The 25,802-nt window shown below is 37.6% G+C and overlaps 1 protein-coding gene across 3 annotated transcripts in view; it reads left to right on the top strand.

The window, feature by feature from the left end:
* The window catches only part of POLA1 (DNA polymerase alpha 1, catalytic subunit), a 206,752-nt gene that overhangs the window by 112,930 nt on the left and 68,020 nt on the right, over positions 1-25,802 (top strand). For all 3 annotated transcript variants that reach the window (XM_074929696.1, XM_074929714.1, XM_074929705.1), the window contains one exon: positions 24,790-24,906. In XM_074929696.1, coding sequence (XP_074785797.1) covers positions 24,790-24,906 — 117 coding nt within the window. The remainder of the gene's footprint in view (positions 1-24,789; positions 24,907-25,802) is intronic.

The raw sequence follows: 25,802 nt of genomic DNA, 5'->3' as shown, positions 1-25,802 counted from the left end.
ATTTAGTAGTCTGGTATAGTACTAGAGAGTCTGATAAAACTAAGTGTGCCACCTTTATTTTGTGAAGAAGCATTCAAAGTTTATATACATAATTGGGGCTCTACTTTTTATGGTTTCCTGCTGTTTTTTAAATAATTGATAGCGTTATAGAGTGAATGCATTAAGATTTTTATCTTGGAAAAAAAAAAAAAGCTCAGGATCCACAGGCAGGAGATGAAACTCTGGGTAAACTTGTGTCTTAGTTGTCAAATTAAGAACTAGTCTCCAAATGGAATCCATTAGTAAGGGGTGAGCTTGCCATTTAATTCTCTGCACTTTTCAGGAATACAGAGACCAGCAGATCCCTTGACAGAATGAAAGCTTGAAACATCCATGTTTTCTATTTTCTGAGGTCCTTTCCTCTTCAAATAGGTTTTTCTTTGTTTAATTTGTAATTATATTTATGGATTGTTGTATTGTTGTAAGTACTACTTTCAGGGGACTTTTTAGTTGTTGTTTTTGTCAGTTAGACCAAGATCTTTATAATAACACAGATATACTATCTTCTAGATTTACTATTTCTATAATATTTTAATATGCTGTCTGCCCAGAGTGATGTTTTTCAGCATGAGTCATATGAAGTTTCTGCCTTGAGAATCAGTAACTTCACAGCAAAATGAAACATTGTTTGTTGTTAGTCTCCAAAAAGTCTCTCGTAAGGAGTCATATTCGATACTAGAATCTTAGCTTATTTCTTAAGTTTCTGTTATTTCATGTAGTTTATAATGTAGGAGAATAAATTAGTATCAGTACGAGGTAAAAACACCTTTTATATGTTTATATGCTTTTACAAAATGCTTAGTACCATAGTAACTGAGGGAGCCTATTAGGTTAGTATATTTCTTTAAATGTTTCTAAAACATATGTGAAGTACTCTTCACATATTACACCAGAAAATTTTAAGTGTCTTGTTTTTTGAGGAGCAACAGACTTCTTGAGTGTCCATACCTGTACATTGTTTGTGTGTGATCATTATTCCATTAAAAAACCAAAACTCAAAACCAGAGGAAAAAAAAAAAAAAGAAGCAAAACTATTTGGAGTATCAACTTAAACTTTCAGACACTTTGTTTTTATACAGATGTGTGGTCTGCCTTGAATTTCAGGCAAAGGAAATTCAAAAAAGGAAATTTTAAGTTTTTATATATGTGTGTGTGTGTGTTGCATATGTAAATATATAAACCACTTATGTATCTGATGGAATCTGGGAAACTGAATTTTTTCCCCTGAAAATACAGACTAAATAATCTGAATTGTTCCTAGTGTTTGCTTTTATTTTCTTGCCCACCTTTCCCATCCTCTGACCTCTCTCATTTGTCTCTATTGATGTCTTCTTGAGTTTTGATAAGTTAATAATGCCTGAGTTGTGCTAATGCTAATTTAAAAGAAAAAAACCCAAACCTTCAAAACACTGTAATGTGAGTGAAAGTACTGTGTTTTAGAATTTCCTGGCTTAGAATAGATGTGTCTAGTTTAAGATAGGTGTTTGAGGAGAGAAAGATTAAATTCATAAAGATCAGAGGTAACTAATCAGAGAAGTCACAGTAAATTATTCTGTTTAAAAATACTGGATGATAAGGGATTGTTGTAGATGGTTTCATTTTGCTAGATTACTCTTTCTAAACATAGTGGTCTTCACTGACTTGTACATCAGCATATATGAATGATATTGCAGTCTTCCCCTCTAGTACTTTAGCAACTGTATTAATCTGAGGTGGACTTTGATCTTATATATTTCTCATTGTGCAAGATGAGAAGACAGATTCTAGTAAAACCTTTCCATGTTCCCCTGCTTTACATCTGTAAACAAAATCATGCCCACCAGCTCAGAGGGCTTGCTGCTGATAATACAGGGTGGGATAGGAGAGACAAAAGAGGGGTGATTTGTACTACGTTTTCTTCATTGTTTTGGTTTTGCTTTTCTCCTCCCCAACCATATCCCCTAATGATATGTGCCTCTGATGGATTGGATAATGTTTTCTTTTAAGAAATTAACATGTTTCCCAAGAATGTCTTCAGCTGTCATATGGAGTTTTAATGTTTTGGGTTTTGTTTTCCCAGGCCCAAATATCTGAAACTTGTGTAATATTTCATTATGTTAATCAACTTTGTTTCTCTCTTAAGAAGTTCTGCTATCATGCAGTGCGTCATGCATTAACTCCTGTTTGTTGTCTTTTGTGACATTAATAGTCATAAGTTACTATCTCTAAAAAGTGGACACCATTCCTAGGACTGGTTACAGTGTTTCTCAGGCAGCATATACTTCTGTCCTGAAGCTGGTCACTGGGCATTCATCAGCACTAAACTTCTACAGTGGCAAAAGCCATAATCGACTAACGTTCATTTAAATTAATTTTCAAGGGAAAGATTTAATTTCCATTCCTAGGGCTCTCCTGAGTGTGATTTCTATAAGCAGGAAATATCAAGTAGCTCTGACTACTTCAGCATGAATTTTAGTCATTCTGAAGGCTGTGGAAAACTGGATAAGCTTTGGGAATTATATTGCGGGGTTTGCTGATACCAGTCTCAACTAACCAGTATAGCCACACATTCATTCATTTTAACATCTAGCTTAGTTTCTATCAGAATAAAAATTCATAGCTTGCATCCTCTCTGCATCTAAAATAATCTCCAAGAAAATTATCGTAGAATCATAGAGGGATTTGGGGTGAAAGGAGCCTAGCCCAGTTCTTCACTTCAAGGAAGGCTATCTTTGAAGTTAAATCCAGCTTTAGAGTTGCTCAGGACATTGTCCAGCCATGTTTTTTCTCAAATTCTTGGCCTGGCCTTCCTGAAGGTCTTGTAGCTGTCCACCACAGCACTCCATCCTGTGCTGCACCACATGCCACACCTCTGCAGTCACCATTCAGTCACAGGTTTCTAAGACTGTGCACAGACTTCTAATTACTCCTACTTGTTCCCTGTGCTGCATGTCTTTATGTGGAGGCATTTGAGAGGTACTCTCGGTTGTGCTGCCTTCAAGGGAAATGTGGGAGCTTCCCCATCATGCTGTACCCTGGATGTTGCCACACTGCTCCTTGTACTGTGACTTCTCTTCAGGCTTTGGTCACCATTGCCAAAAGACCTGGCTTAAAGCACTCATTGTTAGGTTAGCAAGCCTGATGGAAAAGATGGTGTTCCTTTGCTTTGGTAGATAGATCTTATCGCTTCCCACCGTGTTACTGAGGAGAGGCAAAGGATACTTACACATGCTGATCAGGTCACCTCTGAGTCATTTTTTGATGTTAAGAGACTGCTCTTCAAGGTCTGTTGCTCTTTGTGTTTTTTCAAGGCCTTGAAACATTGTTTATGGCTCTTCAGTGTACCAGTTATAGGTGTGAACTGCAGTCTCTGTTCCCAGTGTGTCATTTTTGTTTCGCTGTACTAACATGTATTTTGTTTGAATGAGCATGTTTTACCAAACCAATTTCCTCATGCTTATCGCTATTTACTGTTCTGCTTTTGTCACCTGTAAATTTTATCTGAATTGATTCCTCTCTTCGACTAATCACTGATGTAAATGTTGAAGGGTGTGAGTGTAACCTTTTCTTTGTGATACATCACCAAAATTCTCTCTATCCTATATTGAAAAATGCTTGCTCAACTGTCATTACTTTGTGTCTCATGGACAATTGATTTTTTTGAGATGCTTCAACTTTGCACATCTTAATCCATTTCACATGTGCTTTATTAACACTGTGCAATGCTAATTCTACTCCTGTGGAAGTAAATCAAATACCGTTCAAGAGATTAATTATAGCACATCTGCCTTTCTCAACCAAACTTGTAATCTTATGAAAAAATAAACTGTCATGTTTGGTTGAGGCTGTTCTGTATAAAAACATATTGACTGATGTTAATTACATTCCTGTTCTTAAATTCTTGATCACTTAAAGTCCCTATCAGTATTTCTGTTGTTTTTCCTCAGGTGAATTTGTATGCATCAGAATGATACATACAAATAGTTACATGGATCATTCTGCTTTGCTTGTATAACTATTTCAAGGAAAATTAGCGTTTTGGTAGATTCATAGGTCTTAGTCTTTTGAGGTAGCTTCAAGCGGCAGGAAGTCCAGCAAGTAACGGATCTTCTTAGCTCTTATAGAAGTATTATGTTCAAGCACTTGTTATATTAATATGCTGATTTTTTAAGGCCTATTAAGTATTTTATTGCTAACAACCCAAAAGGTAGTTCTTCATTTTTATTTGCTACTAGACTGTTTGTGTACTTTTCCAAAATTACAGGAAAAAGTTACACTTCAGGGTTTCTGTGCTGTAAACTGTTCGGTTGCTTTCGTCACGTTGTTGACTTGGTTCTAGATTCTTAGTTAATATCTGTCTTAATTATTCTTATTAGTGTTCTGCTTCAGAAAACACATTTATGTCCACACCTGTCTGCTTTCAGTCTCCATTTCTTATGCATCTGTTTTATACATTCTGCCAAGTTGAAAATTTGGTTGTAATTTTCCTTATCTTAATAAAAAGGACTTTCAGTTTGGTTGGAACTGTTCTTTTACCCATATAAAATATAATCAGGTCATAATACAGGTTGCTAAGTAGTCACAGTCTTCTACTCCAGTCGTATAATATTTATTCACCTGTCATAATGAAATTGAGAATTTGTTTCAGACATATAATTTTTTTTATTAAGTATTCTGTCTAGATTTTAGAAAATACTGGTTCTGGAGACTTGGGACAGCACGTATATCTAGCACAAACTTAAAACAGCAACACTACAGCAGAAAAAATTTTTCTAGAAGAAGGGAAGTAACAATTAACCTGTTCTGCTCTCAAGAGGTTGCAGTTGGAAAGCTCTCTTGGGCCACACTAATTTCATTATTGTCTATTTGGCTTTAAAGGCCTTTCAGATCTCAGTAGCAGGTAACCTTTTAAAAAAGGAAAGATAGTATATTTGAGGGATCACACTTCACCTGCTGTTCTTACGCAGTTTGTTCTTCCTGAATGTGATTTACTAAATAAAAAATATAGTCTTATGTTAAAAAAAATTATCTGCAACAGAAATGTCCTGTTTATTTCGCTTGCTGTGTCTGTCACCAATGTATAAGCAACAGAAAACAGTCTCTTCCACATTTGAAGATTTTTTTAGTTCAATTGAGTTTGTGACAGGATTGTATTTCTGTTGAGCTGGCTTTTTTTTTTTTTTTGAGAATCACAAAATGATCAAGGTTGGAAAAGACCTTGAAGATCATCCGGTCCAACCATTAACCTAATATTGACAGTTCCCAACTACACCATATCCCTCAGCGCTATGTCAACCCGACTCTTAAACACCTCCAGGGATGGGGACTCCACCACCTCCCTGGGCAGCCCATTCCAATGCCTAACAACCCCTTCTGTAAAGAGATGCTTCCTAAAACAAAAGCATCAATTGTTTAAGGTCCATCTGGTTACTTTAGTTGGTGTCTAGAATAGTTTAGGTTGAAGAAACTCCTAGATGACCTTGCTGGATGTTAGGTCAGATTGTTCAGGGAGGTTCTACAACCTTTCTAAGCAAGACCACTGTGTGTGCAGAAAGCTTAATTTTTTGTACCCCTTTTTCCTACTTTTAATGTAACCCTACTGATCATGAGTAATCACGCGGCCAGTTCAAGATGGTCCTGTCCACCTCTGTGATTAAAGGAGTAGTACTGGCTGGCCTCACATCAGTCCATTTGGAAATATTTTTAATAATCTATGTTTTACATAATTTGCTTCTATCCATATGAGTTGATGTAAGTTGTTATATACCAGGGAAAGGCTGTGTATCTGGGACCTTTCAGTATGAAGCAGATTGCAGTCAGCACAGCTGAAGAGGAGGTGGTCAGAGACCTGCTACACCACTTGGATGCACACAAGTCTGTGGGACTGGATGGGTTACACCCAAGGGTGCTGAAAGAGTTGGCAGATGTCCATGATTTACGTGAAGTCATGGCTAACTGGGGAGGTCCCATTGGACTGGAGGGTGGCAAATGTGACACCCATCTACAAGAGAGGCAGAAAGGAGGATCCAGGAAACTATAGACCTGTCAGTCTGACCTTGGTGCCAGGGAAGGTCATGGAGCAGGTCACCTTGAGTGCCATTAAAAGTCATATAATGGACAACGAGGGGATCAGGCCCAGTCAGCAGGGGTTTATGAAAGGCAGGTCCTGCCTGACAAACCCGATCTCCTTCTACGACGGGGCGACCTGCTCATTTGATGAGGAAAACGCTGTGGATGTTGTCTACCTTGACTTTAGTAAGGCCTTTGACATTGTTTCCCACAGCATTCTCCTGGCAAAACTGACTGCTTGAGGCTTGGAACATGCTTTGCTGGATAAAAAACTGGCTAAATGGCCAGGCCCAAAGAGTTGTGGTGAACGGAGCTAAATCCAGTGGGCGGCCGGTCAGGAGTGGTGTCCCCCAGGGCTCAGTTTTGGGGCCACTCCTGTTTAACATCTTTATTGATGATCTAGACGAGGGGATCGAGTGCACCCTCAGTCAGTTTGCAGATGACACCCAGTTGGGTGGGAGTGTTGATCTGCTCGAGGGTAGGGAGGCTCTGCAGAGAGACCTGGACAGGCTGGAGCCATGGGCTGAGGCCAACTGGAGGAGTTTCCATAAGGCCAAATGCCGGGGGCTGCCCTTGGGCCACAACAACCCCCAGCAGCGCTACAGGCTTGGGGAGGAGTGGCTGGAGAGCTGCCAGTCAGAGAGGGACCTGGGGGGGGGTTGATTGACAGCCGGCTGAACAGGAGCCAGCAGTGTGCCCAGGGGGCCAAGAAGGCCAATGGCATCCTGGCTTGTGTCAGCAATAGCGTGGCCAGCAGGGACAGGGAAGGGATCTTGCCCCTGTACTCGGCACTGGTGAGGCCGCCCCTCGATTCCTGTGTTCAGTTTTGGGCCCCTCACTACAAAAAGCACATTGAATGACTCAAGCGTGTCCAGAGAAGGGCAACAAAGCTGGTGCAGGCTCTGGAGCACAGGCTGTACGGGGAGCGGCTGAGGGAACTGGGGGTGTTTAGTCTGGAGAAGAGGAGGCTGAGGGGAGACCTCATCACCCTCTACAGCTACCTGAAAGGAGGTTGCAGAGAGCTGGGTATGAGTCTCTTCAATGAAGTAACAAGTGATAGGACATGAGGGAATGGCGTCAAATTGCACCAGGGAATGTTTAGACTAGATATTAGGAAGCATTTCTTTCCAGAAGGGGTTTGTTTAAGAGTCGGGTTGACATAGCGCTGAGGGATATGGTGTAGTTGGGAACTGTCAATATTAGGTAGATGGTTGGACTGGATGATCTTTAAGGTCTTTTCCAACCTAGATGATTCTGTGAAGCTTGGCAAGAATGGCAGCCAACTGATTGCTCTGTCTTGGTCCTTAGTATTTTCTTTGCTGCTGTTATTACTTCTTAAATAAAAAAACAAAGCAAACCAAGAAAACCCGCTTCCTATTGTTGTCCTCTCTGAACCCTTGTCCTTCTTTTTTTTTTTACTACCCTCAAAGCAGTTTTTAATAAATTTTACCATGTATTACATTGATGTAAGTTTTGAAAACTAAGTTTTTAAAATAGTGACACACTTTAGGTGTCTGGCTAGCCATTTTATGTATCAAATCTGTCTAAAGCTGAGTTCTAGCTGAAATTTTAACCTGAAATGGGTTGGCATTTTTTCAATATTAAGGAAAACTTGTTGTTTCTATCTTAAACTAATCCACAGCAGCTCTTATGAAATGCTGTTGTTCCTTTGTGCCTTCTCTTGGGTGCTTGATATTGAGCAGATCAGCCTAGATTTTTGAGTGCTTTCTGTTCTTCATGGCAAGTAGCAGATATGCCCAGTTTATAAGTCCTTGAAAACTGTTAATAGAGAAGGCTAAAATCTCTCTCAAAATTCCATCTGCCTCTCAGCAGACGGTACAGGACAGTGTTCCATGTATGGAGATTTTCCCTCAAAAGATGTTTGTGATTAACATGGAGATTGATACAGTATTGAGTACCAGATGTTGCTGGTCTCTCCCAAAGAAATTAAGAACTATGCAGTCTAGCTGTAGTGGAAAGGGTAAATTAAGTCAAGGCTAGGGGGAAGGCAGAACAAGATCTCTCCGAAAAGGATAGACATGTCTAAGGGAAAATTTGAGAGATACCTGAGAGGACTGCAGGAAAGAGTTGTGGGCAGGTGTTGAAAGTAGTTACAGAAATAGATGAGCAGCTGAGGGGAGGCTAAGGAGGAAGCCTGACCCATCTTAGAATGCTTACCAAAAGGTTTTCTGAGACTTTTGAGTGTCTTGCTTGATGCTCAATTTAATTAAATAACAGTAGCAGGAAGAAAAAGAAGTCATTTAAGGTGGAGTTAGGTATGTTTATTATCTCAGAATAAAGTATACTATAGATATTCTGAATCAAAGTGTTGGAAAGGCAGAAGTTGCAGTTGAACTGTACACATCTTGATATATGAACTTGCCTAGTGAGGTCCACCAAGCAACTACATTTATGCACATTAGTGGTCATCTGAGGAAGAATGAATGGGAAAGGGAAAAATTAATATAATCTTAAGTCTGTTAAATTGAAGCCCACTAGTGTGAAAGTGCTTGAATTATAATCACTTGCTTATTGTATGATATTGCAGTAAAAGCAGTGGTAAAGTTGTTCAGGTGACCTTGCCATACCTAAAATGCAGGTGCTGTGGCTTTGAAGTCTTTAGCATTTGGCTAGAAGGGATACTATCTGTTTCATCCTTCCTTCCTCCTTTCTGTTGGTTGTCTTTTGTCATCCTATGAAAATCCATCTAGATTTTATAACTTTACAAATGTTTAAGAAAATTTTTCAGTATGGAACAGGAGCTAGGCATGATTTAAAAACAAAACAAACCAAGTATGATTTCAAGAATTGAGTATAGGTTAGTAAAGAGACTAGAACTGGCAGATGAGACTGGAGCTGGACCTGTGTGGGTGTAGAGGAAACTAAAACAAAGAAAGTGAATTGAGTGGAATTGGCTGAATTAGAATATTCAGATGGTGTATCTGCTGGATAAACACCTGGCTGGGCAGGTAGGCTCAAAATAGTGTGAGGAGGAAGGCATGGATGAAGATTGCCTGTGAAAATTTGGACAAGAAAAGCAAGCAATTATATTTGAATGTGATTGGTTTAATAAAAAAAGAAAAGTAGGAGAAAATTCCTAAGTCTGCCAGCCTCTGCTATTGACAAATACTGGGCAAAATGTGTAGCTTTCAGAGAAGGTGGAAATTCACTGTTATTATAGGTTAATCTGTTTATTTCAAGCAGCAAAATCTGTGTATTCTTTTAAACCCTATTTTGAAGAAGAAGAGGCAGAAAGATAGAATTTAAACTTTTTTATTTATTTATTTAACAATAGAAGAGAGATCCTGATACTGCAGAGTTGGACATCTGAAAGATAAAAAAATCCTAGAATGAATACTGCTTACTTAGTTTTAACCCAGGTCAATTATGTATATTACCCTGTTATGGCTTTTTTTCAGTATATTGCAGCCTGTGGGTTGGACAGCACTCATTAGATGAGCAGCTAATCTGTATTTGTTTTTCTCCATTGCTTAGTGGGTGCCCTTTACCTTACTGGGTGCTCTATCTGAAACTTACTTATTTTTTATTTATTTTTCTTAGGGAGTTTTCTGTGGCATGCTTCACTGTAGGATCAAGTGGCTCTTAAAGAACATCTTTACAAGAGCCATGTAAAGTGAGGGGGCAAATCATCATTTTTATTTCTCAGGAAATGAGGCATAGGGGAATGAACATCAAACATGTCCATAAGTTCGGGTGCCAAATTTTTGAGGCAAAGGACCTGATTTTTCAGAGTGTGTAGTATTGTGTAACTGCCCAAAGCACAGCTTCCAGGTTACAGTTGGGTCTACTCAAACTTCAGAAGTGTAGACCTTCAAATTTCAGTAAAAACAGACTGATTCCTCAGGTGATTGTTACTTGTGAGTCCTTTCAGTAAACTGGAAGTGACTTGTCCAGCAGCATGGAGAATCTGTGTAGCAAAAGCAGTAGTGTGTTTCATCTCCCAGGGGCCAGATTCAGTTGCCTTTTAGCACTTTGTTTTCATTTCACTACATACTGTCCAGTGTTTAACAGTATATAGGGGTGCAGCAGTAATATTGTTCACTTTGCAAGCCTGTTTTATCCTAATGGCAATCCAGTCCTTTAATGAGAATTCAGGTATAGATGTGGTCCTTTAACTGTAAATTGTCACAATTTGTATATACAGGGAACTGAAATGAGGATTACACTGGCTTCTGATTGCATGCTTCTTGCAGCTTAATGTATTTTTCATATACTCTGTATGTGAACATCCATTGCTAAAGAGTGCCATTGCATTTTATAGGAACCATATGCATACATCTGATGACAGAACTTGGCCTATATAGAGACGTAACTTGTTTTTATTAATAGTATCATGAAAATCAAGCTCTCAACCATTCAGTTCACTGTGGCATAATAAATGTTTAAACACAGAAATCATGCTCGAGTACTATATAGCAAATTTATTGTGAAGTCAGTTAGTAACATGTATTAGACTGTTTTCAGCAGGTTTTTTCTTAAGCAAAATTATTTATATTTGTAGCATATTTCTAAAATAATTGGTTTTAATGTGTTTTCTTGAAGTCTTAATAAGAGCCTACACGGTAACAATAAATTCCTTACAATTATTAAGAAAATAAGTTTAAAATTGTTAGTTTATTAAGTATATAAGTATTCATAAGCAAATGTTTTAATACAGTAGGTATTTTGTTAGAAAACACCTGATCTGATTATTTTTAAGAAAATTCTTTTCTTTTTAAGCAGTTACTTCCTCTCTGATTTTGGATTTTAATCATGACTTGACTTAAGCTTTCATGTCTTACTAATGCTGCCAGTGAGGGAACTTGAGCACTAAATAGTTTACTCAATTATCTGCTATACAACAGCTGCCAATATTTAAAAAAAAAAAAAAAAAAAAAATTACAAAAAATGCCATCTCATCTTCAGGTCCGCTATGGACAAAAAACCAAAGGCGGATGACTGGAGCTACCCTGTCTGCTTGGCACTGTCTTCCTCCTCCTCTCTCTCTCTCACTTTCAGTTTTCAGTGTAATGAAGAGCAGGAGAACAATATTCTGTAATTAAGGATTCCATTAAGTTGAAGAAAAGAGCAAATGGAGTTGTTTGTTCTCCAAGCTGAAAAAATTTGTCTGGGGTGGGGGTTAGTGGTAGTAGTGTAAAAAGAGAGAGAGGTGGGTGGAGAGACTAAGTCAGGGCTGTTTGTTGAATATACTGTTAAGGACTGTTACCATCCTAATTAATCAAGTTAGAAATTACAGCTGTAGTCGGTTTCCCCCCAATTCTTGTTATCAATTTTCTTCTCTTTTGAGACAAAGCAAATATAAATTTTGTGTTCATTTGTCATTCGTTCTTTGACTTCAGCATCTCTGAAAATAACAATGTAGCACAAAAGACCAGTATTTACCTAGTTGTAATGTGGGTTGCCATGGTGTTTTGCAAATTATTGCAATTATGTTCACCATGCGAGTCGCCCTTGGTAACTGGCGAAAAAACTGATAATCCTGTTTTGAACAAAAGGTCAAATTGCTGAATAGAAAGTCTTGATTAACTAAAAGATGTACAAAGTGGAATTATTTCCTACCATTCAGAAATAGTTCTTGATCGGGTTTGGGGGAGGGGGTGAGTAAGTACATCTGATTACTGAAGTACAAAGCATTGAAAGGATGTTGTCTTGAGCCTTTCATGTAGTCTTAATGGTGGCTTTTTTGTCAAATTTACCCATTTGCGGCATTGAAAGAGGCAGCTGCATTTAAGCTTGAGAGATGGTGCTTTTTCAAGAGTTCAGTGCATGGAAAGTTCTCAGCAGTATCTGCAGTTTACTATTAGACCTTCGGCTATTAAAACTGATGTGCTGCATTTGAGCCCATAGCTCTTGGTGCTTGTAAAACCCTCTGACTGATGATCTAATAAAGTGCTCTTACCGGACAATCTCTGATCAGATACTTTAGAAAAAAAATAAAAAAAAAAAATAACTACAGCTCTGAAAAGAATGGGGGTAGAAACACATGGCTGTACTGAGAAGTTTGCTTTTGTAATCTGCAGTGGAAATATTAGTAAATATGACTTTATTTTCAGTTTAAGTACTTTAAAGGGTAAACGTATTGCTCCAGAAATCATTTTTATTTACATTTCCAAAAGTAAAAGTTAATCTGAAAAGATAAAAAGGTTTTCACAATTTCTAGTCCTCAACAATTGCATACAAATATACAGAGGGAATGGTCCTCTTTCCGTCCTTGTATCCAAAACACTGTGATGGATTTCCTGTACTTTAATGCTGTGAATTTGCTTTCCTCTTTCCTATTTTTTCCTATTGGGGTGGGAGGAAGGAGATGAAGAGGATTAAGGGGTGTTTTTTTTAATTATTCTACTTGTTTATAAATAGCTACCTGGAAATTAATTCTTAAAACTTTGGAGAGCCTGTGTGAGAGCAGCATGAAAGCAAAGTAAACCTGAACAAGTTTGTGGGTTTACATTCTGCATCACCTAGCAACCCCCTGGCTCAGCCAGTTCTCTTGTCTGTCCCCAGTCCTGTTTACAGACCATTCAGACTGCTCTTCGAAACCATGAAAGATATTCAGTTTCATTAGTGCCATTCTCAAGGAGAAAATAATTAAACTTAAATGAACAAACACTGCTTAGCAATGCTTTAAACTTTTCTAGTTTAAGGTGACCAGACCATTGAGACTGCTTTCTGTCATTGCCTTTCACTCTGTTGAACTCCTCTAAACTTATATATCTATGTATGTATGTACATTATCATTTGTAAAGTTTTCAGAACTGTATTAACTCCTTCGGTATTAAGCGATGCTCATAACCGTATTGCAAGGATAAGTGTTTCACATAATCTTTTTGTCTCTTTACCAACTTGACATATATACTTGGCAAACCTTATTGTTACTGCCATGTACATGAGTAAAATCTCAGTGTGTTCTGTATTAGATCTAATGTCATATTCAACTTCCTGCAAGACAAGTCTGTGACAGAGTTAAAAATTCAAGGACTGTACAAATGTTTGAGGGGAGAGGGAACAGGACAGAACTGTGGAAGAAGAGCAGGAGGGCAGTATTTTTAGTTTTCTAAATGAAGTAGAGGCACAGATTTTAAGAAATCTTAAGTTCTCACTGTTTTTATCTTCTAGATTCTTTAGCAAGCAATACATGGATGGGCTGTATGAGCTCTTTGTGCTTTGTTGGCAATTGACAGACAAAGCAAAATTTTTTTCTGAAGTAAGGTACTGTACTTAGTTGTGACCTATTATAGCCTAAGAATGTGACTTGCTTTGAGTTGTACAAATATGGAGAATATTTTGCAGAATGGACTTAAATATCCTCCTAGAGGTTTTAGCTCTCCATACAGAAGTACCCAAGACATCTTTCGGTGATCCTTTTCTCAGTGTAGTTTTCCCACATGTAGTCCTTTGTATGCCTTTTCCCAGTTGCTTTCTCAAAGTCCAGTTTAGCTGTTTTCAGATTGTCTTAAATAAAATAAAGTTGTTGGTAATTGCTGGCTCTCTTTGTGAGAGATGTTAGCCTATGAAAACTTGTGCTCTACTTTTTAATGTTTTAGGGCACATGTTTTGGTGCCTAGAACTTTATTTTACTGAAGATAAGACAATCAAGGTATTGGCTTTGATGTGAAGCAAAGCAAAACATACTTGCTAATTTAGTTTATAATGTACAACTGTTAGGGTTGGAATTTGTCCACTTATGGTGCTATTACATGTGTTTAAATGAGGGCCACTGTTTGCATCAAACCTATCATAACAGTGTGGAGTGCTCTATTATCCTTCCAGCAGGCTGATGACAGAGCCTGGTCTTTGCACAAATGAGATCAATAAGTTTCAAATAACTTGTATGAAATGACATGTGACTGTACATTTAAAGATGTCTTACTTTTTCTTAAAAAATCAATTTTTAATAACATGTAAAACTCTTACATTGACCTACAAGGTATTTTTCACTTCTGCCTGGTTTGATAATTTTGTTTAAAGCATTTTTTACCTTAGCTCAAGCATTTGGGTTCTTTTTTTGGGGGGTAGGATGCATTTCTTTCTTCTTTCGTTATCTCCTGCTCTGATTCCCCCTCACCCCCCACCCCGAGACCTTTAACAGTCAAACTGATATGACAGATACTGCTGAGAGTAATGTTTTCTAGACACAAATGATTTTTTTTTCAGTCTTGAGTGGTTTCTTTCAATTCTTATTTTTAATTTTTTTTCAGTTCTGGATTGGAAAGAAATTAAAATTTTATTATTTTGGAGTATCCAAATCTCGAAATACCATTCTTGAAGATCTACAAACTTTCATTTTCAGTAGGTTAGATATAGGCATATGGTATTTTATGGCTGACTTTGCATCACAAGAGTAATGCATTACTGATAGGATGTTGAAGTATGCGAATACTGACTCCTAAAAAGTATGCTTGTGGGACAGAATTTTGTTGTAGGCTAAATCCTCTCTCAAGTTTATGTCCGTTTTCTATAATATCCAAAAGGAACTAGGTTTGGGTCTTTTCCTTGGATGTTTTAGATCACAGCAGTTGGGTGCAAAACGTAAGCGTCACTTCTCATAATGACTGCCTGGAACGCACATCAGTGCTTTTATCATTCTAGTATCAGCTTTTTCAAGATAGAAGGACACTTTGTATTCTTCTGAGAAACTTGGGTAGTATTTCTTTCTTCTCTCATGCTTTAAGGTAGCAAGTTAGTTTAGCAACATTGCCCTCAGTTACAATTTGTCTAGTTGCTTTGGACCATCACAGTCTGGTCCTTTGAAGGTACTGTTCCCATTGAATCCAGTTGCCTTTGAGTCAGTTTGGGCTGGCAGCTTTCCAGGGGGGAACTGAGACAACTGATACGAGTGTCTCTGAGAACAGGAGGTTTCAGTAGACATGATTTTGGAGAGGGTGTCTTTCTCTTTTACCAGCAGTACTGTCTCAGTGGGTGGTAAAGTGATCATTTGCCTTCCACTAGGAAGTCGTTGGCTAAGATGCTTCAATTTGGTAATATTCTATAATGGGGTTCCTGTGATAATAATACTGGATAGCTAACAAAGCATATCCAAGATCTGTACTGCTTTCAGGTAGTACACTTTCAAAAGCAATTCATGTCTCCTTGTTAGTATTCTTTCATTTAAGAGACAGTTTTATATTTTTCCTGAAGGATAGAGTCTATCCATTAATCAGCCTGGATAATGGTGAATTCGGGAAGAGCAGAATGAACCATCCAGGAAAGGATTTTCCTTTCTTTTATAAGAGTTCTTTATTCACTCCATCTCACAGCTGAATTCAGGTTGGTTATATAAGCCAGAATTCCTGAAACTCTGAAAATGAAGTACGTTGAACTGTGTATTCATCTTCCACTGAAGTGAGGCAGGATAAAATGGGAGTGTGAAATGCCATGGTTCCTGTTTACTTTTTTCCTAAATTGGATTATCAGGAAGCATTGGACTCAAAAAATGCTCATACTGGGAAATATAACCTATTGTTTCTGGATGAGGAACTAGCTGAAATATTTCTTGTATAGAAAAAGAAAAATTAACATGAAGCAATGGTCAAGAATTGATGAATGTTTCCTCATCTTTACTTGTGATATGAATAGTCATATACCAGACTGGATCTATGATCAGGTCTCTTAATGCACTGTAGTGCGTTTATGTATTAACTTAAGGAACAAATTTGAGTTGTCATTACTATAATAGTTGCTAAAAGTATTTGCATTGCTTCTTGGAATTTAAAGGCAAATGTACACAACACCTGACAAAATACCAGAGAACATGGATGTTGTATTGCAAGTATTCCCTGAGTAAGGGATTTAAGCTGTAGCATAAATTGAGAAAGGAGTTTATGCAAACCTAAGGTGCTTCACAATTCTAAGCATATGCTGCAATATTTTTCCTTTCAGCTTAGAACAAGCTTGGCAGCATGTTTAACATGGTACCTGTTGCACTTGAAATAAAAAGACAAAAGCTCTAGTTAGCCAGCATCAATAATAGACCCTTGACCCAGCTCTTTTTATAAAACAATTTATTTGAAGAGTCTGTGAAAATATCAGAGGAATTTATTACTGGGAGATGGTTAAATGTTGCAGTTAGGACAGCAGTATAAAGCCTTATAACATCCTCAAAGGTTGTCTTTGTTTTATATACTCAAATTTGAGTATAAATATGTTAGATAAATTAGTTTTAAGATATTTTTGGCTTAAAAATTTGTTATGCCTGGCAGTTCAACTGAACTTGCACAATCCTTATTTTGAAAGTCTTTTACATTTCAAAATTCTAGAATGAAATTTCTCTTTTCTCTAGTAAAGGATCTCTTGAACCTAATGTTAGGGCTTCTGACTTAGTTACTACGAAGAGATTAAACTGAACTGTATTAAAGTGAAGAGAGTTTTTCCAGCGATTTCTTGTTAAAATTTTCACAAAGTGGAAAAGAAGGTTGGAATGACCAATATATTTAGTAACAATGTCTATCCATTTACTACTTCAACATCTAAATATGTCTGAACCTACTGTCTGAAGAGGCTCTGAAGAGGCTTTGCAGGTCTTCTAGAGTTCCTTCAAAGGAAATTCAAAGATAAAATTAGATACTTCTTATGGTCTCACAAATATATTTTTTATTAGTGTTATTTTTTTATTAGTCCTTGGTATCTGGTTTGCTTGTGGAATATCAAGCCTTGAAGGATTCTGAAAAAGTTGCTGGTGCAGAATTCAGCATCACTGATCTCTTCTAACTCCATTACTCTGGGTTTTAGGGTTGATTTGTATAGTTCTTGACAATAGTGTGCCTGCTCATTCCTTATCAAGGTGATCATCATTGATAGGAAGAATGTCAAAATAGGTAAGATGATTCACCTGTGAAGCTGCAGGCCCACCTTCTATTTTCAGAGCTAACTTCTGATAGTAGTCTGTTTCCTCAGAGAAATTTGCAGTTGCGTGATTTTATAAAGGCTTCATTTCTGATCGTGGTCATTTTGCCAGGGGGTGAGGAAGGAAGGAAGCCTGATGACTCATTTTTCATATATGATGCTCTTCTGTGACAGGATATTCTTTTTGGTTTCCCTCAAATTTGTTTCTGACAAGATTATCTCCAAATTTCACCTTGAAAAACTGACTTGTCTTTTCTTTGCCCTGCCCAGACAGGGTGGATGAGCAAGAGGTAGGTTGTTAGACATCATGAGGTGTTCCTTTCATAAGTTGATCCAGTCTTTTATAAATTCAGATGATTCAGTCTCCATGATGTTTGTATTAGGAGCTACAAGTCTCAAAGGAATGGCCATCTCTGCTCAGGGTGTGTAGGAGATGCATAGACTTGACAAAGTCAGATGTCGTAAGATATCACCTGTATGGAGCCCTCCTGATCAAAGTGTTGTCCTCTGACTCCACTTTGCTAGTCTCACTGATAAATTATTCCAGCCATAAGATTGATAAAGTGACTATCTGATGTATCTTTGTACTGGCTCTGGAAAGACAATTGGGATGAAGCAGCGAGGGAAAGCATGTGAAGCAGGCAAGCATCAGGATACCGCAAAGAGTTACTTCTCCTGCGGATGAATAGTGTGTGTCTGATTATGCCAATCCTAGACTCATCAAGTCCTCTATCTTCAGAAACCCTTTCAAAAATGGAATGAGTCTATGCGTTTCTTGTGTCCAGCAGCAGTAGAATTGGTTTCTTTATGAGAGTTCTTCTGAGGTTTTTACCAGGTACATTTCCATGGAAAAAAACAGGATGTTGCCTGAGAAACCAGAGTTATGCTGGACTTCATATCGCTAAGTGTGTAAAGTTTCCCATGTGAAATCTTATTTCACTATTTATCACAGAATCCCTGACCTGAGGGGATTTTTTTCTTGGGACTGTTGCAGTGGCAAATAGGCATCACTCAAGTCTGTATTGTTTACTGAAATTCCAGTGCATGACACTAGCTCACAAATTGTCATTCAGATTTTCATTGCTGTAGAGATCTCACCAAGATGGTATAAGTGCATTGGACCAAGTCAGTGTTATTACTAGAGTATTTCTTTGTTCTGAACAGGGGAAAAGCAGATCAGAAGTTGAAATTACTTCAGAGTAATTGGTTTTCTGGTACACAGCAGAAAAACTTTCCTGACTTTACAGCAAAAGTTTATCTTTAAATTGATATTGGTAGCACCCTTGGTGTTTCAAGTGTAAAATTGTGATGGAATTCTCAAAAGATGTAGCTACTACTAATAGTCAAAACACTTACCAAAGAATATGCTAACAGAAGTTTGGGCTCAAGATCCAATTCCTGAGATGCTGTATACTTCTAAGGAACATTTATCTATCTGGTCTGCCAAACATTCACCCATTTACAGAAGACACAGACAGGCGGAACGTGGAGAACACACACACCTGTGATGTAGAACAAGTTATTGCAAGTGGAACTGATAGCTTCAGGTCACTGAGTCAAGTCTGCTGTTGCCACAAGAAACTTCATATAAAATATTTCATAAAATCATCTATCTTTTAACATTTCATGGGGGCATCAGTAGATTGTTAGTTTACCCAGTAATGCAGGATTGGTGGAACCTCATCATTTCAGGGAATTTAAAGTCACTTTGACCAGATTTGTCCTGTTAGGCAATGCTATTCATAATAATGGACGTTGGCAGAAAAATGAGGTATGAAGCTTCTGGCCTTGAAATTAGTGGAAATAATATGCTTTTGTAAGAGTAGTCTGAAAGGAGGGATCAATCTGAAAATTTTTGTTGTGTTCCTACACTTCCTTTCTGGCAGATTTGATGGTTTAAAGTGATAGTTTCAGCCTGCAGTGAGGAAGACATGAATTTTGGATCCAGTGTGCTTGAGGGGATACCTCACCTGGAGGTAGCCATATGGATATTGGACATTATCCACCAAAATCCCTTTTTCCAAAATCCACTTTAAGGTTGTCTTCCATGGAGAGTAAGATTGTAGAGAAGCACTAATAACGCTTTAAATTCAACTCCAGTGACTGATAGTACCTCTGAATAATTTTGAGTGCTTGCAGCTTTCTTCTTTTTACTGCTGCATTTTGTCATCCTATGTGAACTCTTAAAGCATTGTAGTCCCTCAGCATCCAGACTGTCTGAAAGCAGGAATAGATACAGAACTGAAGTGTCGTACAGAAGCACATCCAGTCCTCTACTGTAGCAGGCAACCAAGCTACACTGTGAAATGTAATTTGTAAAAAACTATTAAGATAAAGCTCAATAAATGTATGTTGTTGACTCCTGCAACTTCTATTTGAAAGGCTGTTCCGAAATCACTTGCCTCTGTATTTTGGGGTAATATTTATAATGCTTGTTGATCACTAGAATGTGAGAGGCTAATTCTCAAGAACAGACTTAAAAGAAAGAAAATTACTTTTGACTTGCAAATTTCTCCCCATTAGCTACAGTTTGTGGACACAGTACTCTTCAGGGAATTTCTTTTATATTGTGCATTTACTTCAGGGTTTTTTTTTTCCTACATTTTTTATATTTTAAAATGAACTAAGCATTTGGAGACAGAATGTTTGGAAATGCTTTTTTTTATTCATATCAACTTGTATTTCATTTCCCACAGTGTTGCAGATACCAAGTAAAACAAAAATGAAGGTTTCCTATTATGATTTTGTTTGATCTATTGCAAATTAATTTACAGGCTCAGTGATAGCTGCTGGGAAATGAAGGATTGGTTTTGTTTGGTCAGTGAAGACGACAGGCATGGGTCAAATAAGGGTTAACAATAATGTACTTGAACAAATTGAATCAGAACATAATGCATGTATTGAATTTGATTGCAACATGCATGTCCATGGAAAAGTTTTTTGTTTAAAACAAATCAAGGCTATGGCTTAATTATCAAAGCAAAACAAGAGACAAAGAGCTACATGTTTCTGATACTGCTTTTTTCAAAAATAGCTCCCTTCACACAGTTATCTACATGTTTAATTTCCATGCATAATAGCAACAGTTATTGTTGTCATTTGTTAAGTGAGATTAACAGATATTAAGTACAAACGCAAATAAGGCCTGAATAGAGAGGTGACAAAGAAGAAAAGACCTCTTTAATGTTAATTATAACTGGTAGGAAGTCTATACAAATGACATTAACTGTTTTCTATATGAATTGACGGGACAGTTAGTTAATATCTGCATAACACATCTATAGTTTTTACTGTAGGCAACAACTTAGATCTCTATTTTAAAAATATAGTTTTTGAGAAATGTACTGTTCAGTGAAAGTTGTATGTTTTAATCATTATTTCTTAGTAGTTGAAAACAAGTCTAATAGTAAGCTGTTGAATTTAAATTCTTATTTTTATCCTAAACTATTGTTTTTAGTTTAAGCAGGGCTCTTCAGTCTTTTTTCACCTGTATTTTGTGACCATAAAGTTCCCAGCACTTTCTTCAACAGTGACTGCATTAGACTAAAACAATTGCATAAAGAAACTTTCTTCAAATGTCCTTATTCAGTGGTAGTTTGGGTGAAGCATCTATTCATTCCCTTGTAAGACAGTAGAAGCAGTACTTTGCAAGTGGTGTAATCCCTTCTTTCTTAATTGTTAGCTAAAAATGCCAATAGGTGGCAGAAAACACGCTGTTACTTCTATCAAACACTGTTTTCATGGCTGTCTATGCTGCTCAGCTGAAGTTGGGGTGCTGCTCCCATTCCAGGCTTTGTTTTTTCAGTTGCACTTGCATTCCCTAACTAAATACCTTACTATCTGTCAGTTTCCATGCTTTGTTTTTCTAGTATAATAAATTGTTTTAAAGTTCAATTGTAGTCGTGTTTTGAGTCAAGAGTGTTCTCTTTGTGCATATAGAATCTTGTCATAATTACAGCTGAAACAATTACACTCTTAAACAGGAGGGTTTCAGAATGGGTGAGGACACCCTCCATGCTTCCCCCTGCCTGGCTGTGTATTTTATGGTCCTGTTTGTGTCAGACTGCTACCAAGATGTTTCATAGGAAGGTAGAGATGCCACATAATAAGCAAACATGGCATAAACAGCTTTCCACACAGAGCATAGCTTTTGTCTCTGAGAATTAACTTAATGGAAGATCTGTGACAATTCATTATTCTTTCCAGAAGTGTTTTTGTGTTTTCCCTCAGTGTCTGTAATGATATTCTCACTACTCACATAAGTGAATGCCTGAAGATCTCAGTGCTATCCTCAAGTAGCTTTTTTTCATTAGAAAGCTATTCCATGTCTATTAAAATTGAGTTATTTAAAAATGTAAGGCAACACATTAACACCTTCCTCTTTTAGAAATAAATCTTGGGTTCATTTGCAAAACCAAAGCTAAGGACTAGTGTTTTCACTTGAGGTTCATTTGTGTCTGCTGATTCCAGAAGACACAAGTCAGGTGTCTATGTTAGGTCAGGTCCTAAATTAGGACTTTTCATGGTGAGGCATCTGCTGTTGAACTATCTCAGTCTTGTTGAGTGGCATATATCTTTCTAATGTCACTTCTGAAATATTTGTCATAAATAATTTGTATGTGACAAGGAGAGTGGTACTAGGACTGCTAGAGCAACAGTTGTGCAGGAGATCAAAACTAATTCTACAGATTTCTGAACTCTTGGAATTTTCTCAGCATGCGGTATTAAATATGTAATTATTTACATTGTTAATCTACATAACAATAAAACTCATGTAGTGATCAGATACCCTGATCATACTGTTCCCAAAAAGCTTGCTCTGGCCTTAGGTGTACCCTCATTTTACTAAAAGAATCTAGGGCAGGGTTTGCCTCATCACAAAATCTGTTAGGTAAATTGCTTTTTGGAGATGCTTTTTTCTTTCTCCACTTTCTTGAGTGGATCATAGGGTGACTAGTTTAGATTGGATATCAGGCCTTTAGATATCCAAAGTTGGGTGAAATGCACCCTAACTGTATACCTTAATAGACTCTTCCCATTTTCTGGCTTGAGCACACATGTACCTTGCTGTTCACATGAAGTTCCCCACAAAGTTTTTCTTGTCTGCCCACACGGGCATAAAAGTTGCTCTCTGCAAGAGCAACAGGAAGTGTTTTGATGGGATTGGCACTGAGTGGAGTAATAGTGAGGCTATGACATGACTGGAGAAATGGTAAAAGAGGAGAGGTCTCGGGAATAAATGTAGTTATTTGGAAAGGATTTGAGGTTTCATCTTAAAAAAAACCAATGAAACAAAAACTGAATCAGACTTCTGCCACTTTTCAAAAGATTACAGAAGAATGTTTTTTTAAGTTGAAGAAGGGCATAAAGCTGGCAAACATGAAATTAACACAGTATTCAGCTTATCTGATCCTTTAGAGAACAAGCTGCAAAACCAAAAAAGTCTCTGCATACTCCAGTGAACGATAGGAAGGACATTGACAAAGATTTTTTTTTAAAAACCCAGAACAACAACACACCCTACCCCCCAAAAAAACTCAAGCACCCAAAACTTTAAGAACAGACACAGTAAAATCCCAGTTTTGAAAAGGTTTATGAAAATAGAAAACTAAAGTTTATGTACTCCTTCACACAAGTTCCAAAGCTTTTGAAATAAAGTAACTCAAATAAACTAAGTTACTGACATAGTCATACTGGATCAGGATGCTGGATTACTGAGGTACAAAATGCAGATTCAGTTTTGGCCATGCCAGTGAGGAAATATAACAACAGTCATGTCTTATTAACAGATTTGCTTTGCCAGCAAACCAGAATCTTCAGGAAATTAAAGCCACAAAAGGTATCTAGTTGTAGGCTTTCATTATTGACTTGGAACCAAAATGGTGATAGTGAAAGTAGTGCTTTGAGTGGAATTGTGGAAACTGGAAAGGTAGAAAATGTGATAATAATTGGAAACCTGAGTTGTCACTGGAAATTAGGTAGAAGTCATTGCCAGAGCATAATGTTCGGACGGCTTGTTAAAGAGACAGTGAGAAGAGAAGCAAGCAACTTTTTGAGTTATCCTCTGATTCGTAAGATTTCTGTCAAAGTACCAGGAATCCTGGTATGGTTAGATTAAACTTCTTTGCAGGAGGAACAAACACAAATTTTGGAAACAGAGACAAAAATGAACAGTCACTATTCTCATCAGAAACATCAACAGCTGATAATCTGAAATGCAGAATTTGACAGTGCTGAGCTGCTTTTGGGTGGTAAAAGCAGGAACTGACAAGAGTTGCAGAAAGACCTTGTGGTGCCAAGTTGACTTCTCAGTTAACAATGGAAGATTAAATCCTCTGCCAAGTAATGTTAAGTGATGCAGATGCTAAAAACCTAATCTTAATTTTGCATACAATGTATGTATTCACTTAGTGAAGAATTAAACTATAATTCTTGAATAATAATGAATAACTTTCTGGAAATTACTGCTCTTGGCTCAGTACTGTTCCAGGCAAGCAGAACTTAAGGAAAGAAAGGAGAAGAGAACAAGATGGTAAATACGATCTTGTTTCTGCATAAATTCATGTTTGTCTGGCATCCTGGATACAGTGTGCAATACTGGTTTCATCTCCTCCCATTTGTCCCATTTTCCCACACCACCCCATTTCAAAAAGGACCTGGAGGAAATTCAGAGAAGGGCAACAAAGATGTGATTTCCATGCAAGGAACAACTAAATAAATTAGGGCTGTGGTTTGGAAAAGAGTTTGATTGCAGATGATGCAATGGAGGTCTATAAAATCATGAGTGGCATGGAAGAGGTGAATGCAGAATTATTATTCCTGGTCTCTCCTGATACAAGAACTAGAAGGCACTAAAAAAGAAAATTTTTTTAATGCATTCGTTTTTTCATATAGTATGTAGTTGTTCTGCAGAATGTTGTAGATGCTAAAAATTTACGTAGGTTTGAAAAACACCTGAAGTTCTTTGGGATGGGGGTAGTTATTTATCCATCACCACTGAATATAGAGACAGTGATTCAGGGGGTCCTGCAGCCATTTCCAAAAGCTGGAAAAATGTGGAAAACTTTTTACTATGTGCTTTCTCCTACGTTCTTCTTTAGGTATCGGTTGATGATGGTTTTTAGAGATGAGGTGTGGCATTGGTTTAACTTATGCTTGGACCTGGTAGAAAACGTACCTCCTTACTAATCCCAGAAGCACTCTTTCTTTTTCTACTCTTCAGAGAAGCCTTTTGTCCCTGAGCTGGCTTAGAACAAGCTGGCTCAGATTTTATTTCATTTTAACTCAGCAAAATGTTGGTTTTTCCCAAATGAGTTGGTTTACATTGAAGTCTCTAGCTTTCTATTAAAGAATTATTTTTTTAAAAGAAAAGAGAAAAGAAAGCTTCTGACTATCATCGGAAAATCTAGAAGTTAAAACTGTTTTTCACCTCTAAATCGCAAGCAAGGAAATGGCACTTTAAAATTTAATTCGTTACAGGTCTCTGGGGTGTCTTGCTGTCTGGACTACATATAAAATAATTCTGTTATATGTTAACATTGTCTGAACTAGAGAAGAGCAGAAGTTTCAGTATATATCAAGGGAGGGATGACTGCGGTGTGCAGAATATGGTATTTTGAAGCAAGAAGACTTCAGCTTTGTTCCCCACTGCTGATGGTGTTACCTTAAATATGGGCCTTGACCTCTTCATACATATTACAGTATCAGCGTCGTGAAGGACATTAAAATTGGGATTTTTTTCTTCCTTGAGTATGATTCATTGTTTAGGTTGGGTAAAAAAAGCTATAACTTGAATTTATTGTAAAAATGTCACTTCTTCTAAATTCTCCCTTTCTGCAGGGTTGGTTAATATGTGAGGAGCCAACTTGCCGGAATCGAACCCGTCGACTTCCCCTGAGTTTTTCCCGGAGTGGCCCTGTGTGCCAGGCCTGCAGGAAGGCTGTTCTGAAACCAGAGGTGAGTGTTTTAGGACAAAAGCTTTGACAGCTGTGAAGCAGGATTCTCATGAAGCTTGCTTCTCTCTCAATTCTGCCTTTCAAACATAGCAGGATTAGACAGGAATTTTTAATTAGTTTATTAGTTTAAAAGGAACTGTTTATGCTTTTCCTACTCCACATTTAAGCTGCGTCCTTATTGCTCTGAAGAGAGCATGCCATGCAGCTGCTGTGTTTGGATATTTTCCAGCTGACAAGCATTTGGTCAGCAAACTAGAATTTGCTGGAATGTTTCTGCCACAATACAGGTAAATTAAAACAGACAAAACTAACCTTCTGAAACAAAACCAGCTGCCTGCTTTTCTGATGACTGGTTCTTACCTGACTGAATTTGGTGCTAAGGAGCTGGAGGTAGGCTTTCATGCCATCTTCTGAGGGTACTCTAAGGCGGTAAGTATTTTCAGATGAGAAGTTCTGGGTTCTGTACATTTGGATTTGGCTCCATGCCTGAAAAATGTAGAACCTTTTAAACCTCACATTGAGCTGGTCTGGTCTTCCAGAGCTCAGGACTGCCTGTTCCACCCTAGCTGGTTCTCTTGATTCTGGGATTAAAGGAAGCTGTTTCTGTTTCATGTTGTAAAATTCTGGCAAAGGACTTCAATTCTCTTGTTAGGAAAAAGAGGAGGGGAAAAAAAGAGTTTAACATTTAGAAGTCTTAGCATTCTCCAGAATTTGCATAAAACAACCAAAGAGAGAGAGAAAGATTCCGTGAAGAAAATAGGGAGTCTTTGACTGGGGTTCATTTCAGGTTGTAGTAAGTCTTTAAATTATCCTTACTTACATAAAACTTAGAAAAATCAAGGGTTTGAGGTGGGGCTGTCAAGTGGATGCTCTCAACAATGTTGTTATATTTACCAC

This window comes from Athene noctua, chromosome 1, assembly GCF_965140245.1.
Source record: "Athene noctua chromosome 1, bAthNoc1.hap1.1, whole genome shotgun sequence".
NCBI classification, from domain to species: Eukaryota; Metazoa; Chordata; class Aves; order Strigiformes; family Strigidae; genus Athene; species Athene noctua.
This window is presented reverse-complemented; position numbering and strand designations above follow the sequence as displayed.